The 18,393-nt window shown below is 39.4% G+C and overlaps 1 protein-coding gene across 2 annotated transcripts in view; it reads left to right on the top strand.

Moving 5' to 3' along the window:
- The window catches only part of ntm (neurotrimin), a 662,707-nt gene that overhangs the window by 436,752 nt on the left and 207,562 nt on the right, over nt 1-18,393 (top strand). The window contains exon 2 of one of the 2 annotated variants that reach the window (XM_033648640.2): nt 10,210-10,300. In XM_033648640.2, the coding sequence (XP_033504531.1) occupies nt 10,210-10,300 (91 nt within the window). Of the gene's footprint in view, nt 1-9,987; nt 10,301-18,393 lie in introns of those variants that run through there. The other variant, XM_033648632.2, reaches the window with a different exon arrangement.

The raw sequence follows: 18,393 nt of genomic DNA, 5'->3' as shown, positions 1-18,393 counted from the left end.
ACGTTGCTTTTTAGCGAGTCATTACTGTTAGCCAAAACATGATCTTTTCTTAACCATAACCAACTGTTTTTTGTGCCTAAACCTAATCACACGTTAATCACAGCCTTGATGAAACATAAAGTTTCAACATATCTGTTACAAAATAATGCACAAAAGGAATATCTGTGGTTTTCAGAAACATACAATGTCAATGTTTTTTTTTTTTCTTTTCTGCTGATTGGATTGGAAAGAGTCTCCAATGATATTTTGAAACAGGTTTTTCTTCAACTCTTTTTCAAGTTTAGTATTAACGTATGGTAATTGGTCACTGTTAATTAAAGACTAAGACAAAGTCAGACATTTAAATAAATTAAAAAGCAGACGAAGTAGAAATTATTCTATTTTTTGGCCACTTGGGGGCAGCAGAACAAACTGAAAGCACAACATTGCCATTTCAAAATTTAACCACATTATGTTTCTATGGGAACACACAACAAAGCTACTGCACAAAGGGCAGCCACACCAGCAAACAGTTGCCTATTTTTGCATCCAGCACACACAAAGCAACATGAGCATTCAAGTGAAGTTCTGTTTTTGGTTGACTGATGAGTTGAATAATCACTCTCATGCTCTGCTTTTTTCAACTCCTAAGTATAAAATCTGGCTCTGTAGCTGCTAAATTCTATGTTCACCAGATTTTTGAATAAAATGTCTGATTTAATACCTCCCTGCTGGGACTGGAACTATGACTGCCCCCTTTACATTACACATAGTGATTTGATCTATTGTTTGTATAAAAATATGTATTAATAAGTGCTACTGTAGTATCACCAAACATATGGTTAATAATCAATAATTAATAATGATTTATAGGTAAACAAAACTGGGCTGTAAGAATTGCTTATGCAGTTCTACTTTAAAGAGCAGCCTTTTTCTATATTTAGGTTATTCCCACCAAAACTGAAAAAATCTGTCCAATAAATAATTGTTAATTGATCTCCACCTTTACGTTCATGTGTTTAGGTGACATGCCATCTCTAATTTACTGACTTAGCATGCGCTGATCCAAAAGGTGACAATGAGTGATTGACTACACTAAAGGTGGTTCAGATGGAGAACATTAGATGTCACCGAAGAAGGCTTTATCTCACTCATTCATTTACTTGACAACTCCATTCAGGTGAGATGCAGAGGGGTGCAGAGCGCTGGCATTTATAGTCTGTGTGGAGGTGGAACCTCAATTATGAGCTGCAGCGCTCCAAGCAAGTCAAATGACGTGACTGTATAGCTTCCCGGGAATGTGCTGCCTGGAGGCTCGTTGTTCTGGATGGTGACATCTCATTCTGTCTCTTTCAAGATCTGGACTATAAAATAGCTTTCGATGCTGTCAAGTCTGAAGAACACTCGCTTCCTCTAGCCTCATAATATAATGCTTAGAGCTGGCAGGGAGAAATTTGAAACATTGTATCCACATTATCTATACGATATTGCCAGGTAAACTCGATATGGCATGTTGTCACGTTTAGGGTCTGCAGTTGAGAGAACACGTGATAGCTATTTTTTTACATTTTAAATTTTTTTCTTAATCAAATGATGCCCTTGAAGAGAGCGGTCATTGTGCTTTGAAGTCAGAAAGGCCTTGAGTTCCATCCAGTAATTAATACTGGTTTTCATATTCAGACTATAATGGATTTTGACATTTATTGGTCAGGCGGAGCTTCTTGAGGCCTTTCAGGCACAGACACAAAGTCAAACTAATTATTATTATTCCCGCCTTGTGGATACCTCAACCCAAATACTAGGAAACCTGGGCATAAAGTGGATTATTTAAGATTTTAACAACAGCCAAAATGACAAAAACAATATAGCATTAAAAAAATTTAATTGTATGTTTACCAGTAATGTGATTTTGATTGCAGCTCTTGTCATTTCAATTTGTATGACTTCATTAGCTTACCTCTACAGCGTGAAAAACTGAGGTAAAAGTGCTGAGAGGCAAAATATTGGGTATTGAAAAGCACTGGTGAATGATGGGATTAAATGAGTGAAAGTAGCAGCAGTTGTGAGCACAGGACTGAATAATTGCATGCTGACTTTTTTTTTTCAGGGGTATGTCACATGTCATGCTATGAATGGGAATAGGCAGAGGACACTGCTATGAGGCTGCTGACAGACAGAGAACCTGCAATAATTGCGCTAAATCAAGCAAGCATGAATTTAAGTGATCATTAGGAAGCAACCTCTCCACTGGATTAAGGACAATGACAATGTGATACATGTTTTACTTATTTAATGATTAAAATAAAGCAACTTTTGGTACTAAAAGTCTAAAATCAGGTGCTCCACCTACAGAAGTCTTATACATTCTGTAGTTTTTATCAGTTTAACATGAAAAAATGCAGCACTTGGAGAGATTATAACAAGGTTATGTCAAAAGGGTAGTAAACACATTCTTCTTACTACTACTACTACTATGGCAGGATTTATACTTCTGCCGTACCCCACACCGTAGCCTGACATGCATCTCCCCAGAAATGTAACTACACATTGCAACGCTACAGACCTCCTTTCCTTCCATTTCCCACAGCTTATTGTTTACTTTTATTTCACAGATAAGAAACAATAAATTGTGAAGACCAAAAAGCTCCCACAAAACAGTACTTTATGTCTTGTGTGTGATTTTTCCTGGCTTCATATAGGTAGAGGAAATCTCCACCAGTCACTAGGCTAATTTATGCAGTGTAAAATGCCATAGGCTTGTGCTAATAACGTTAGCATGTTTTATTTGTTTGGAAACGTGTTTAGTACAGGACAGTTGTTTTGTCAGTGAACCCTGTGAGCTTTAATGGAGCCGAATTTTGTATCGTTACCATTGTTAAATGTTGTTGTTGTCCCTGGCTTTGTATGAGCAGAGGAAAAGCCCGCTAGCTGCTAGGCTAATTTATACAATGTAAAATGCCATCGGCTTGTGCTAATAACATTAGTATGTTGTATTTGTGGGAAAATGTGGCCAGTAAAAGACAAGTTCTTTGTCTGTGAATCCTGAGTGAGTTTTAGTGAAGCCGATTTGCGTGTGTTTTAGGTATGTTTTAATCAGCTCAAATCACAGAAACCCCGCCGCTGACTAGTGTTTTGGAGGTGTAACTTCAGAGTGACACAGACACACCATCACACACGTATAAATGCTCACAATTGTGTAGGCCACATGCATAGGCTAATCCTTTGCATAAAACTGACACACCTTTTGGTTACTGTGCTATTGGGTAAAGCCACTCACTGACTATAGTGCTGATATCTGATGAGTTGACTGACACTAAAATGACCTCTTTGTCTCAAGATGATGGCTCTGTCCAGTGTGGGCAAATGACTTAGAATAGTGGCAAGCTGCTGGTTGTTAATTCCATGAGCAGCGGATTCTTATCTTGTGGAAACAAAAACTCAGTCCTCTGAATATCATTTTGACTAAGCAGTGCAAAGACTGAAGCTGATAAACTGCACTCAGTAGCTGTGTTAACAAACAAAAAAAAAAAGATGAAGAAATTAAAAGGGGAAAAAAAACTCAAAATCTTAGAGTAGTAGAGACATCTGGTTCTATTAAAACTCTAATGTTTTTGAGAGATTCTGATGTCCACTAAAGCACTCATCAAAACTGTCTCTTTTAAACAGACTAAACATGTTTTTGTAATACCTTAATGCCCTGAAAACCCATTTACTCAGTCACCCGCTTAGAATGTTATCTGCTCATTAAATGGTCATAATTAGCTGTCATCTGCAGCTGAGATTTGGGGTAAAATGGCCCTACTCTACCTCCAGGGCAGCGACCTCTAGTGGCTGCAATAATTATGATCAATAAAAGCACATTATAATGGGAGCAAAAGAGGAGGTCAGGCGACATAGACGCGAGGTTGGGGTGGGTGGGTGTTTCAGACAAACATAGGACTTTCACCTGGGAGACAAATGGAGACATACCATGATCTTTTCCTAGACCTTACCAGGTATGTTTGGCCACTACAACTAAGAATAGTAAAATTGAAACCTAATGCAACTGCAACCATTTTACAACATTGATATGCACCCTCTGGCCTACTGGTAGGTGCAGTTTGCCCCATCTAAACCATTATTCTAGCAGTCAAAGTTTACTAGCATTTGACTCTAAGAGTGATTCAGCAAATCAGTCGAAAGTTAGTTTTCTGAAGTTTGCAGGGGATTCAAAATTTATTCTAAGAATTTTATTTGTAGTATTTGGATGTGCCTTGGGCATCTTCTTTATTAGGTGTTTTGGGGGAAATTTTAAAGCGTACAGACAGCAGAGAGAGAGAAACAGGAAATGAGGAGAGAGAGATGCAACAAATGTTCCCAGCCAGACTCCAACCAGGGACACTGAGGTTCATGGTCACTCCTACCCCCTGGGCTACACCCATGCCCCCAGACAGTCCACTCTGTCTGAGACATTCCAGTCGCAAATAACGATAGAAATGAATGCTGCAGACCACAGAAATCTTCAGAATGGTACAAGTTACATAACAATTAACTGTCAGGCATCCTTTTTGTTGCCAAACTTGATCAAATATTGATCATTTGTTGTAAGCCCTCAGGCTGGTTCAGTAACTTGTGGATGAAACTGTTATGAGACAAAGAACCTATATAGAGACTGTGACTCACTGGCTTGGACTTGTCTGTTCAGTTTCACCTGCATGCTTATGAACCACACACTGCAGTAGTTTTCTATTTCTGACCCAGTAGCAATATACATTTCTGGAAACCAAGGATACATTACATTTGCACATTATTATGTAGCAGATATATTGAAACTTCACGTTTCAACAATGCTCTGGTTCACATGTGATTAGGTTTAGGAAAATACCATGTTTTGGCTTAAAATTACCACCTTGGGGGGAAAAATCCGAGCCAGAAAAACAGCAACAGCTCTTGTGCAACTATCCCAGAAAGAAAAGCAGCAATGTCTCTAAAAATACCCTTTTAGTGCCTAAAAATGCTGCTGGAAACACAGTGACACTACAAAACACCCAATTCTGGGCCTAACAAGATGCTGGAAACAGCAATGACTAGCCAGTTTGGTTGTTTGTTGGTATCAAACATTTGTCTACAGCGGGGCAGGCTTCTCTCCTAGGTGTCACATTATCCAATCTGATATACTGCATTACTTTAGAAACATTGATAAATGTATGAAAGTGCAAATGTAATTTATCCCTGGTTTGCAGAAATGTACAATGCCAACATTTTCTTCCACCGACCGGACCTGTGTTTCTTGTGTCCAGTGTCACCATTCACTATGGAGGTTGGTTACTAAACTGAGATAATGTATAATGAAGCACATCACCTCACTTCTCTTGTGCAATTCCTCTTTGTCTCAGCTGTTTGGAGTATATGCTGTTTATGCAGGTATATGTTTCCAGGTGCTTTTTTTTTTTTTGGTCTTTTGCTGTGTTGCATAAGCCTGAGAGAGGACCACACTTCTGAGTTGTTGTTGTTGTCGAATGAGCACAGGTCACAGAGGTCACAAGAATGAACCTTTGTTCTACATGTTGCCTGGTTTCATGCATTGTCTCTCTGGGTCCTGTTTACCATTGTGACATCCACATTCTAAAAATAGGACTCTGTTGTGAACCAGTAGTTTGAAGCAAAGCGTTCAGCTTGTTTTCAGTATTTTAACCCTTTACATACTACCGAAGTTTTTCTTATGGCTTATGAACTGCAGATGACAGAACCCTCAGAGGTTGTTAAAATGAAATCAGAGTAATCAAGAATTGATTGCGCTGAGAGAGCCAGGGAGGGCCTGATGCACTGCTCACACAGCAAAGACAGGAGGAGACACATTGCAACATGAACTAGTAAATGTTAAGCATGGGCTTACAAATGCAAAATATACAGCTAACGTTTGCACATATTCATCTAAAGCTAGCATCTGCCTTTGTTACAAGCAGCACGGCTCCAGACTGAAAATGAATTGAATAGGAATTGGAAATGCATCATGTGAACTATAAAACATATTATATGCATGATGTGTGTGAATAAGACAAAGGAAGAGAATTTCAGTCACTCAGCCTTTGAGTTTAATTCTACAAACATCTTTATCCTCTTTTACTTTAATGTGTTGCTTTGTGATATAATATTGATATAAAAATTAACAATATTGATATTTAATGGCAGCATCATCCACAACAATACAGCTTGGGTTATATAGCTTCACAACAGAGCTCTCTGACCTAAGGCTGCTTCAATTTAACTACCACTCCTCTTAAAGCAGCTAATAAAAACATGTTTTTATGTTTTATCTAAGGAATACATTCATGCAGCGTTGACATAAAGTGATCTATCTGTGGTAGCATGACACACAATAATTGACATTTAAATCGTTTAGTCATTAACAGTGACATGCACTTAGAAATCTGAGCTGTGCCCTCAGGAAACTTGTTTGGTCACATGGTCCTACTCCTTTGCCTCAACATTGTCACCATTTGCCTTTTCCCAGCAGGCTTTTCTCCCAGACTTGTCATTGTAGAAAAAGCGCAGGTGTTACAATTAACATTAATGATGGTACTGTTTTATTTAAGTGTTCCAGTGTGAACAATACTGGGAATGAAACTGGAGCAGCTAAATGTATTTCAGGCATCATTCGTTTTATTATTTACACCTTCTCCTATTGTCACGTCAAAATGTCTTCCAAGAAAAAGGCCTTTGTCTTTTTATGTAAGCAGGAGAAGGCCTTTGAAAGAACATACCTTATAGGGACTAATGTTACATTTACTTAGGAGTGGCCGTTGTGGCCACCAGAGGATGTTATATTGACAATGGTCAATGCTAAAGGCCCAGATACAAGTTGCCGTGTACTGGCCAAAAAGTTGCACCTGAACACACTGCAATGACCACAGCTGACAGCCAACTAGTCTCGCTCACCAGACCTTTCTCAAGAAAAGAAAGGTCTGGCTGGGCCGACTCTCACTTTAAGATTGGAGAAAAAAATGCCTCGGCTGCTTGTATTTCTTTCAACCAATCACAATCGTTCTGGGCGGTGCCACGGCAAGGGTGCGCTTGCAAAAATATTGCGGAGGGGAAACAGGTTTTGGTGTAACATGCCCACAAAAATATCGCCTACAGGACGCGAACCATGGCAGAAAAATGGCTACATCCCCACAAGATCAAACACTGCAAAAGTTAGTAAAGGACGTGTTGAAAACGGTTGAAAACTGCTACACAAATGGAGGTGGTAGGGCGGGACTTCGGCGGGTGGCTCGTTCCGCCCAATGAGAGGCTGATCTATGCAGCGAACTTCCACCCACTCAGACTAACGGCCAACCAACATGCATATCCTGTGCCTGTGTGAGAGGAAATAACTCTCCACACCAGCAGATGGCGGTAGTCTGTATTAGTCATTTAAAAAGGGAAACCAAAAGGCTGCCTTCACGCTAGTTAGACAGCCAGTTACACAGCAACGCTGACTAGCGGCCAACTATTGGCTTGGTGTGTCAGGGCCTTAAAATGTAGTGTTAAGGCCCTTTCCCGCTTCACAAAATACCCTAACACCCACTAACATCTGGCTTTTGTATGTAATGGGGAAGGTTACAGTTGGCATTCACTCTTGGGTCAAACGACTGTGCAGTGGTGAGGGGGCTCTAGCTCTGATCCGTAACAATGGAAATGACACCCAGATAGACATGCTGATTTAAGCCCCTTTGCCGGTGTGATACAATACAATACAACAACATCTCCAAGCAGTGCTCAAACATTGTTCCAAATTTAATTGGCACTGAATTTGAAAGAGAGACAAAATAAGTAAAAGATATGAAAAAGAGGCAACCACTGTAACATTTTAACTGACCTCTGCTGCTTTCTACTGTTTACTAACCTGTTTTCAGACCTGTCCATGACATTGAATGTGACACAGCAGAAGAAAAAAAAAAGGCATATTTGTCTGCTGTAGAGCCGTGCACACTGCTGGCAATGGCAAAACAGTCGCCTATTTTCAAAGAGTTTGGGCCTTTTTAAAAAACCTGCATAGGTGCACTACATTTGGTGGGAAACAGAGTATAATAGTAGCAGAAGAACAGAAGAGTCAGAGACCTAACTCAGTAAAGTCAGTTCGGTCCCTGATATGTAAGACTGTTCCCATCCGGATCACAAACTGTTCTCTCTCCTGCCCTCTGGTAGGAGATACAGGAGCTTAAAGTTAAGCACAAATAGACTAAAAAACTGTTTTTACCCATGGGCCATCAGGCTGATAAATCACAATATATGAAATAATCAGCACAACCCACTATTTATTCAGTGCAATCCACTATTAATTTTACATTTGCAACAGCTTGATAAGACAGTCCTAACCTCATCCTATACTCTTTGGGCAATGAAAATAAAGGCTTTCTTCTCTTCTCTTCTCTTCTCTTCTCTTCTCTTTACACAAAACAGCCTCAAACAGAATTCTACATTATATTGATTATTTGTGTCCATGACCATGTACCACACAACAGCAGTTGACATGCTTGTACATACAGTTCATGTAATTTGGGTGGTGCATAAGCATGCACATGACAGAAACTATGCAGGCCCTCACAGCTGCATGGAGGTTGAGAGTATGATTTATTCTTTACTACAAGCCACTGGTCATACCAGGCCATGCAAGGCTACAGGGCTGAAGTAAGCAAGGGTGTGTTCTATTGCCTATGAATTCAACTTTTCATTCGTAAGAGAAGCAAGAGAAGTATACCTGACATTCATGCCAACAAAGCATATCGAAATTGGAAAAAAAAGAAAATTGAAATTGAAATGTGCCATTTCTTCTCTCAGAAGTTATGTTGCCCCCTGATGTGCCAGTTTTTATATCATGCAGGCTGCAAATAGCCATAAGAAAAAAAAAATCCCCACAGTAAAACGGTGCTAACGTTAGTGCATCTGGAAAAGCAGTCTGCATACTGAATACGTCTTTGTGGAGTTTGCTTTTGCTCCTTGAGGTATAATTTTTATTCTGAATTATCAAAGGTGTAGAGATGGAGCATTATGGATTAGATCTGCAACAATTAGGCTAGTTGCTCAAAATGGATCACCGGAAATTAATCAGGAACTATTCTGATTATCTATTTATTTTTAAGTCATGTTTTAAGCAAAACAATGTCCAGTCCAGCTTCTCAAATGGGATTATTTCCCCCTGGTTTTCTTGCTATTTGTCAGTGATTAAACTGAATATATGGAGGTTGTGAACACAAGCAATTTGAATATGTCAACTTGGGCTTCTGGAAATTGTCATATACACGTTTTACAATTTTCTTACAATTTGTGACTTGAGAACATAATTAACAGATTAACTGATAATGAAAATGCTTCTAGACCACTTTCTTCAGGGATGCATTGGTTTACTGATGTTTTTATATGTAAATATTGTTCAGCAATATCCGGGGGATTGTATGAAATAAAATATAATTGGTATTCAAGGTAAAAATGGGCATTATGAACAATCAGAGGCACAGTTAAACTCAAACAATAAGCCATAACGCACTTTAAATATTTAAATATGGAGCAGCAGGGACTCTCTACCTCTGCCTACATGATTAATATTACGTGAGGGGATATTTGATGCAAATGTGAATCCATTTTCCTTCACCACTATCCAACTGTCCGTCTGTGACGTAGCCAGACAGAAAGTGCTCATAATAAGACAGAGCGCCGGCAGAGAAACAACTATGACAGCCGATGCAAATCGCAAACTTGGCATCTCTGTCTTTCCTTTTGAATATGACTCTGGTGTCTTTTTGTTGTTCGCCTAGTTTCTAGGCATATTGAGGCTGCAGATTAACACTTTGAATCCCCGTCTGAAGCATTTTTTTTATGACTTCTTATGTTAGAATAAAAAACTTGGTGAAATAATAGGAACAGCAGCAGCCGGACCCGTCAGTGAGAAGGGATTATTTTTTTCTTTGCCTTCTTTAAAGACTAAACAGTGGATGTTTTACAGTGCAGTCAGATAGGGTCGAGTGTCTCTCCTCCCCTGCACACCGCGGCTACCTGGCGAGAAGATTTGGATTAAGACTAATGAACTGGGGGGTAAATAATCTCCGCGGGACTGTTTCACGGGGCGCAAACTGACTCATTGTCTCGCTGTGGGATTTTTTTTTTTCTACACCTCTTGGCTGAAGACGATGTCTGTCCGGGGATACTTTGTCGCTTTTTCCAAATGCACAGTTCTTCTTTCTCTGAGGATTTTGCTTCTTGTGCCTGCAGGGTTGCCAGTCCGCAGCCAAGGGGATTCTCAGTCCGACAACAAAGTGATGGACAATATCACCGTCCGACAAGGAGAGACGGTCTTTCTCAGGTGAGTCAATATTTATTATTATTATTATGATTTTCCTCCTGCTGCTGCTGCTTCGGAATCCTATCCCCTAAAGTTGAGCTCTGCCTGTAGGCGTTCGTAATAGAAGTATTTAGTGAGGGGAGAGACAGAGACATGGCTGAAGTGTTGTCTGTTTTATCACGTTACCGCCGTTGAAAAAACAGAGGGGGGGATTTCAGCGGATTAGTCTCTGGAAAACACTCAATTCAGAAGCGATACTCTGCTAATCTTTAGCAGCTGGTAACGAGAGACTTAGCGGTTTTAATTGTTGTGTGACGGTGCAGAACTAAAGGTGGAGGGGAAAAGTGTGTTTCTAGAAGGAGAGAAAGAGCAGAAACAGACCAGGGGAGGATGTGGCAGGTGGAAAACACACACACACACACACACACACACACACACAGTAAATACTGCGGGCGTTGCAAAGGATTGACTAGCAATTCCTCAAGATGGGAGATTGTCTGTGGTGACCTTTCCCCTCCTCTGCGCCCTCAGAGGCTTACTGGACATAGAAGGATTTATGTTGCTTTCAAGTGCTGTCGGGAATGTCCAATGTAACATGAGCAATAATCACAATGGCCAAAGGAAGGGATTTTCTTTGATACCAGAGTTTGGCAAGATGTGATGTGTGGGAGGTGGAGGGCATGGGAGCAGTATTAACAGTTGATGGGTAAAGTGTTACCGTTCTGCTCTCACATTGTGCTAACTGCAGGAATGAGTTTTAAAGGAAGTGACAAGTCTGTTTGAGGCTGTCTAGGTGTCATGATTGACGTTTTCTCTGGGCTTTTCTTGCTGATAGTAGTTTTTACTATTTTCACTTGATGGATTTGAGGTCAGACTAAAAACTACAAATAAACCCTAAGTGATAAGTGGACTGAGGTTACAGTGTGCAACTAGAGCTCTCACAGGCCTGCAATCACAACACAACACAGAGGCCCACATGGGTCTGTTTTTGAAAACCCATACTCAGCTCAGTACCAGACCAATCCTGCATCCCAACCCACACTCATGAAGTACAAATCCAGAGGAGGAAAGTCTTGTTCACTGGCCGGGATGGCGACAACATTTAATCACTGCCAAGTTAGGAAACATTTTAGCATGCTCCTTCCACCATAAAACCTTGAAAGGATCCTCCTTGGGTGTCTTGAACTTGATGTAAACTGCCACCTCACCCTCAGGCTGCTAAGTTTCATCGCAGGAGTCCTCCCTGTCGTTGACGAATGTGATGACAGGGTCAAAGGTTCAACTTTTGTCATTGGCTTACAAAATAAAAGGAATTGGAGCTTGACAATAGTGATTTAGACGTCAAAATATTATGCATATTCTTTTAAACATATTTTTTTGTGGCTTATTAGCCCTTAATGTATAGGACAGACAAGTGTGAAGGGGGGGAGAGAGAGAGAGAGAGAGAGACATGCAGCAAAGGGCCACAGGCTGGAGTCGAACCCGGGCCGCTGCAGCAACAGCCTTGTACATGGTGCGCCTGCTCTACCACTAAGCCACCAGCGCCCCAATATTATGCATATTCTGCGCATCTTTTTCATTTGTTTTATTCTGAAAAATAAAAAATCTATTTTTGTTCTCACCTGCTTCCCACCCACGTGTAGTTAATTTTTACCTGTGCCCGTACCCATGAATATATATATATATATATATATATATGTATACATATTTTTACCAACCACCAAGCTTTTTGTGGGTTACGTGTCCCACTGCAGGACCCTGATGCAACAACATTAAAAAAAAAAAACTATACTTACAATGATTTAAAAAGTAATTTAGTTGTGATTCACTGGTGATTTCAGATGTAGCAAGTCAACCAAACTGATGACATACAATCTGATTTAAGCAGCTTTTGTATCCTCAAAGAGAGAGAGCCTGCTAACCTGATGCTTATGCTCTCTATTTTACCTATTTATGACGAGTTGAATGAAGTGACCCTATGGAAGGAGATTTGTTGAATTCTGCTGGCAGAACTAACACAACTGCTTATGTGACAAGCCAGCAGTTGGAGAGAATGTGGACGTACTGTCTGTGCATGGGGCCCTTTGATCTTCTAGCATGAGTGACGAAGGCATTAAGACGCATGATAGATACAGATGTGAACAGTGATGTGTCTCGGCTGTCCACTTGTGTTCGGATCACCGAAACACATGTTAATAACAGGTCTAAACAGGCTTACTGATTCATAAAATGATTTTCCAGGGACCGTCAGGGGTCTTTTATGTTCCAGCAGGTCATCAGTAAGGTGAAGAGGAGCTCATCCTGGAGTTTGTGTTATTAACTGATTCATACAGTGTGGGAATGAGACAGGGTGACTGCTCAGGATTACAACATTATAACAAGACGAACTAAATCTGACGGGGTCAGTACAGTGCTGATCTGGGTTCTTCTATGTGTAATAAGTTAAATCCCTGCCTGACAGCATGATAACAGTGACAGTTAGCTATGTCAGGCTGACAGGGGACAATTGCAATGTGTTACACTGGTTATCAGTTTAAACATTTTCAAGGGCCTATGAGGACACGCTCACTGGTGAGTTAAAAATAAATGAAGAGGCAATCTGGTCATCCTCTTTGAATATCTGTGAAATTTATACTCTCCTCTCTTAAACAAGACTTGTTTTATATCTATTATTAACTGATAATGAACAGAAATGTTAAATAACCACACTTTTAATTCAAAGCACAATAGGAACCATAGTAACAGGCTCCTGTTGATGTACTGGGCAGTTCCAGTCGAAACCTTTACTGTCCTGACTTTAGCCTTCATTGCTGTCCTCCTTCAGGACCATGGACAGCATTCTGCTACATCTGTAATTGCAGGCTATAGTGATAGCAGTCAGAGAATGAATCAGTAACAATGTGATGTTTCTGCTGTATATTACAGCTAAAGCTGCCTGCGCAATAGATATTGTTTTGTAGGTGGGAAACACTTCACAAATTTTCTTCTATCCCTCTTGAAATTAGCATGCAGTGTCATTACTCCACTGTTCAGCCCTGCACAGGTCAATGGCAATGGCAAGTCTGAACTTGCCATGATGTGCATCAATCGTCCAGACTGAGCGTAAAGGCCATTTCAATCCTGAATTGATTCACACATTCTGTGGCCGTACTTCGATTTCTCCTTGTTGGTGAGTGCCCACTCATACAGTCACATGGGTTGAAACGGCATTTGAATCTTGACTGAATGTTGTTATGAGGCCTGATGCTTAACTTGTAATGCTGTCCAGCTGTATTAAGTGACTGCTCGAGTTGCCGATGTTGTTTTCTTGATCCTGTCAGAAATCAATCTAAAATTAAAAAAAAATAAATGTAAGAGTTCTAGCATTATTCTTTTTGCATCAGACAGCTAAGACTTCTGTCTTTCGCTCCGTCATGATGTCCGTGTGTGATGACATTATTGTTATGCTACAAGCCGTCTAAAAGGCAGTGATGACCTGTGGTCACACCACAGAATTGTCCCTTCATGGCTGCAGGAGATCGTTGTTTACATGATTCTGTTTAAAATTGATCTGAAATAAAAACTGTAATAGCTAGAGCATTTATTTTATTTTTATTTTCATTTTTTTGCAGCAGAAGGCTAAGACTTCTTGTGGTAGTGGTCCAAAAGACGGAGAAAACGTGCAGTGGTGCCAGAGAGGCAGAGAAGCAGATTGATAGGAATGTCTTGTATTTTTCTAAATTTATGAATTTCAGTACTGTTATCAATTATTATGTTTTATTGACTTACATAAGCTTTTAGGTTGTACAGGTTTTAGGGATAGAAATGACTGAGAATACCAATGTAGGCACTGCAGATGAAACTATCACAAGGGTTCTGCACTCTGCTCATAAAAATGAGGGTATCTGAAAAACTAAAAAACATAGTTAGTTACATAGTTCATATAACTTATGTAGTGATACGAAATATTTGTACCATGTTTCTGTATTTAGAAATCTTTTGGATCAATGTGTGTTTATTTTTTAAAATTCAATGAAAAAACATGTCTGATTTTTGTATTTTTTTTTTAATTTATGACATAATTTCAATACGTTTATAAATTATTATGGTTTTATTGACTTACATAATAGCTTAGCTTTTGGGTTGTACACATTGTAGGGGTATGAAGCATTTGAAAATACTCCCAAGAAATGACATCACAAGTAGCAAAAATACCAACATATGCAGACTGTTTCTATGACAGAGTTCAAACCGTTTAACGTTTTGCAATATCCCAAGTATAGGGGTAACATATATATTGTGATATTTTGCGATTTATTAACCTTATTATTAACCTAACCTTTTTAACTGTAAATTATGTCATCAAAGGTAAACATCTGTTTTATCTAATAAGAGAAAGTTTTAAAGATAAAGTTTCTCACTTCAGTTATTTGTATTGCACCAAAATGTATCAAGTTGTCTGAAAAGCAATTGATTTAAATGTTGTAGTAGGCTACCAAAAGTTTAATTTGTATTTGTAATATTAATAATCTATATGATTAAGAAAAAAAACATACTTGGTGTCAGTGTACAATATCGCCACACTAAATATGTTGAGACTGCTGTATTGCTTTTCTCTTCCACCCCTGATCAGTTGTACAGAATCATTTTGCATGGCTTTTGACTGCAGGGAATATTACATTTAAGATTCTTGGCATTTTCAACAGCACTGATAGATTGGGTGGATTTATTTCTATCAAACTTTAAGATTTTCAAAGATTTTTTTCCTTTTCCCTGTACTATTCCATTCTTATGCTCCTGAGATGTACTGAGGCCAGTTTTGTAAATGGGACAGCGGACAATTCAGTCGGTGTGATCAGGCTGCCTGCCAGACTGTCAAAACTGGGTTCTGTTTCTGCTCCCGCCCAGGACAGCATCTAATAAGCCTTACTTCAGCATTCACTGCAGACTCCTTTTCACTGTTAATAAATAATCAACTGACATCCTCAGAGACAACCACAATGACGTGTAAGTCTGCTTTATTTATGTAGAGCACAGAAAACTGTGAGTACTTAACTATTTTACAGCGTACCAGGGCTACATAAAAGGGAGACAAAGCATGAAAATTCAACAGCACATTTGAAGCACATGCGAGGCTAAAAGCCCAAAGTTAGCAGCAGAATACATGATACAGATAGGCCACCCTCCATTAGCTAGCGGAGCCAATTTGTATTACCTTTATAGTCCCTGAGAAATTTGGATGTATTGCATTTCTCTGGCACAAATGATGTTATAGACGTGGGACTCTCTGCTCCTGCTGTGCTCTGTGCTAACAAGCTCCCATTGCTCTTTTTGACAACTGCCAAAGCTGAGGGTGGTATCACATTAAAAAAAGAAGTCAGAAATGCAATTTTCTTTGTGTTTGTGGTGTTTTCAGGGCCGTGGACTAATTTATGGAGATGATGAATAAATAACACAAATGATCAGTTTATCTCTATGTGTATTGAGCTCTTACTTACTTGACTTGTTGATCTGCTGCTAAAACTTCCTGTGGAGAGAGTACAACAAAATTTGAAAGAAAAAAAAAAATCCTTTTTGTGGATTACATACAGAACCAGCAAAAGCAGACCATCTTCATCTGGAGAAGACTGTTTTTACCAATCTGTGATGCAGTTTCACCCAGAGCTGGATGATGGAAGTGTTTCTGTCTGATTGATTGAGCAGACCACATCACCACTGCAAAAGGAAATTATGCACTATTTTAAATGAGTGAGTGTAAATCTCCATTCATAATAAATTGTCTGCTCTAAATGTACAGCACGGTGCTTTACATAAAACAGACTATAACTGGACTAAATGAGTAGCACATTAATTTCCCAAGACCCCCACTCAAGTGGACTTATAAAGAGATGTGTTGCCACCTGAGACTGCCATTAATGAAAGTCAGCACTGTGGCTGCGGTGAGCTGCAAACCTCCTGAGACGCTTATCTGCTGTACCTGCATAGGTCAGGCTGGTCTCATAACCGCATCATGTTAACGTTTATTCCTCTCTCTCCTAGTTGCCTGAAGAACACATTCAGAATTCAGGTGAAATGATTCCAGAATGACGATTTGTTCCAAAGTGGGAGAAGATTTTAATTGCCCTAATATTTAGCTTGTATGCAAAAGAATGTATGCTTGACATATCTAGGACACATCTCCAGCTTGCTTGGTGCATCGATGTTGTGAATGGAACTATTAGTGCCCAAAGCCTTGCTGTCAGCGATGAAGATTTCTCCATCCATTCCATGTTTGGAGTTAAAGCAGCTCTGTTTTTAAGGGGACATTCATTTTATTCCTCATATGCCATGGGCCAAGATTGGAAAGCTGATAATTTGATTTCACAGAGGGATGCTAACGATTCTCTCTGTAATTCCATTTTCTTTCACCTTGCATTGTCTTGCCAGGCTGCCATCCATCAGTCCCACGTTTTCACTTATTGTCTTCAATGTTACGGTCCCAGAAAGAGCTTTTCACCGTCAAAATAAAGAGGCTCTGATAGCGAGGATAGCAGCAGAATAGGATCGCTTTACAATTTCATCAGTTATAAAGTGCTTTCTAATAGAGTTGTAATATAGCTGAAAGCATTTATCTCATTTAATTAAGCACAGGTAGATGGATTTTTTGCTTTTTCTTTTAGTGTTTATCACATAGCTTAAGTGGCAAAGAGTGACTGAAGTTGGTCTGTGTTGACAGTAAAATGAGCATAAAGTTGCACAATCCATCAATCATAAATTCCTTCCCTGTAGCAGAGTGTAATATGGCTCTTTTGAGTGTTCATGCATAGCGTGGATTTCACCCTGATTGAAGTGTGGTACAGTTATGGAGACATTTCTGGCTTATGTTGTAGGCGAAATAGCACATATCTATTTGGACATGCAGATTGTAAAAATACAGACAGCTGACAGGTAATCTGTGTTTATTCCACAAGTTTAACTGGGTTCAAGATCATTTTCCTAAGAGAGGACAAATTTCATCTATATGACATCACAACAAGATGAGTCAGTCACACGGTGCAGTCACCTCACAGACACTGTAAACCATGAGCAATCTGCACTTAATTTTAGGTTTGTCCTTTAATTTATCGTTTAGTCTTTATTTGCAATCATTTGTTGAAAATGGTGGATGGATAAAAGTATAACAATTCATTGGCAAGAAATCCATTTGTAGAACTATTTTTCTGTTCCTCAAAGCCCAAAATGAAGTTGCATTTTGAGACAGTCTTTCTTCTTGAATTATTTCAGGTTAAAACAGGATTTTGAAGATAATTTGAAACCAACAGAACATCAGTTAGTGAGAGAAAAATATTTTTATTTGGTGAGGGATACAGCAAGATGTTTGATGCTATACTTATTTGGAGCTGGTTTATAATGTGACCATCATTAAAGATTAAGTTCTATTACTTTAAGCAAGTTAAAGCAAACTGAAGCAAGTTGAAAAGGTGATTCATTTCAGTGTGATCTGAAGTAGCAAATCAGACTTGTATACGGTAATTAGGCATTCAACAGCTAAAAGGCAGCAGCAACTGTTAGGTCATGTCAGGTGCTGCAATCACACATCTTATCAACAAATCTTAATGGAAAAGGACTGTGTAGTTGTCTGCTGGTGTTTTTCATGACATAAACTTTTGCAGATGCTCTGGGAAAGAGCTTGGCCTACATTTACAGGCTTTCTGTATTGTTGATGAGAATAATCTCATCTCCAGTGGATTACAGAGTGAGGACTTGCTGAACTGTGGAACTGTGGAACAGTGGCAGTTCATCGTTAGTCATTTCTGGAAGATATCTTTTTTTCTATTCTCTCTGTGTCTCCCCTCTCACACTTGTCTTGCTTTGAAGTGATTTAATTCCGCCTTGAATGCTGTCCAGGAAATTACAAAGCCACTGTAATGAAGTGTGGCTGATTGGACAAGTGCCCTTGTGCGAACATTCATTTTTTCAGCTATCCAGGAATTTTGAATTGAGTACTGGGAAGGTTGGATTGATTTTTATAGCCTTAACCCCCAGCAATTTGTCGGTTTCTGGTACCAATTCTGTAAAGTTGATAATCTCCTGATAGGGCTGGTGCCCAAATAACCAAGATTTTTAGTCATTTCAAACAACTCAAGCTTGTAACT

This window comes from Epinephelus lanceolatus, chromosome 11 (assembly GCF_041903045.1).
Source record: "Epinephelus lanceolatus isolate andai-2023 chromosome 11, ASM4190304v1, whole genome shotgun sequence".
In the NCBI taxonomy this organism is placed as follows: domain Eukaryota; kingdom Metazoa; phylum Chordata; class Actinopteri; order Perciformes; family Serranidae; genus Epinephelus; species Epinephelus lanceolatus.
The sequence above is the reverse complement of the archived record's forward strand: the minus strand, read 5'-3'. Positions and strand labels throughout refer to the sequence as shown.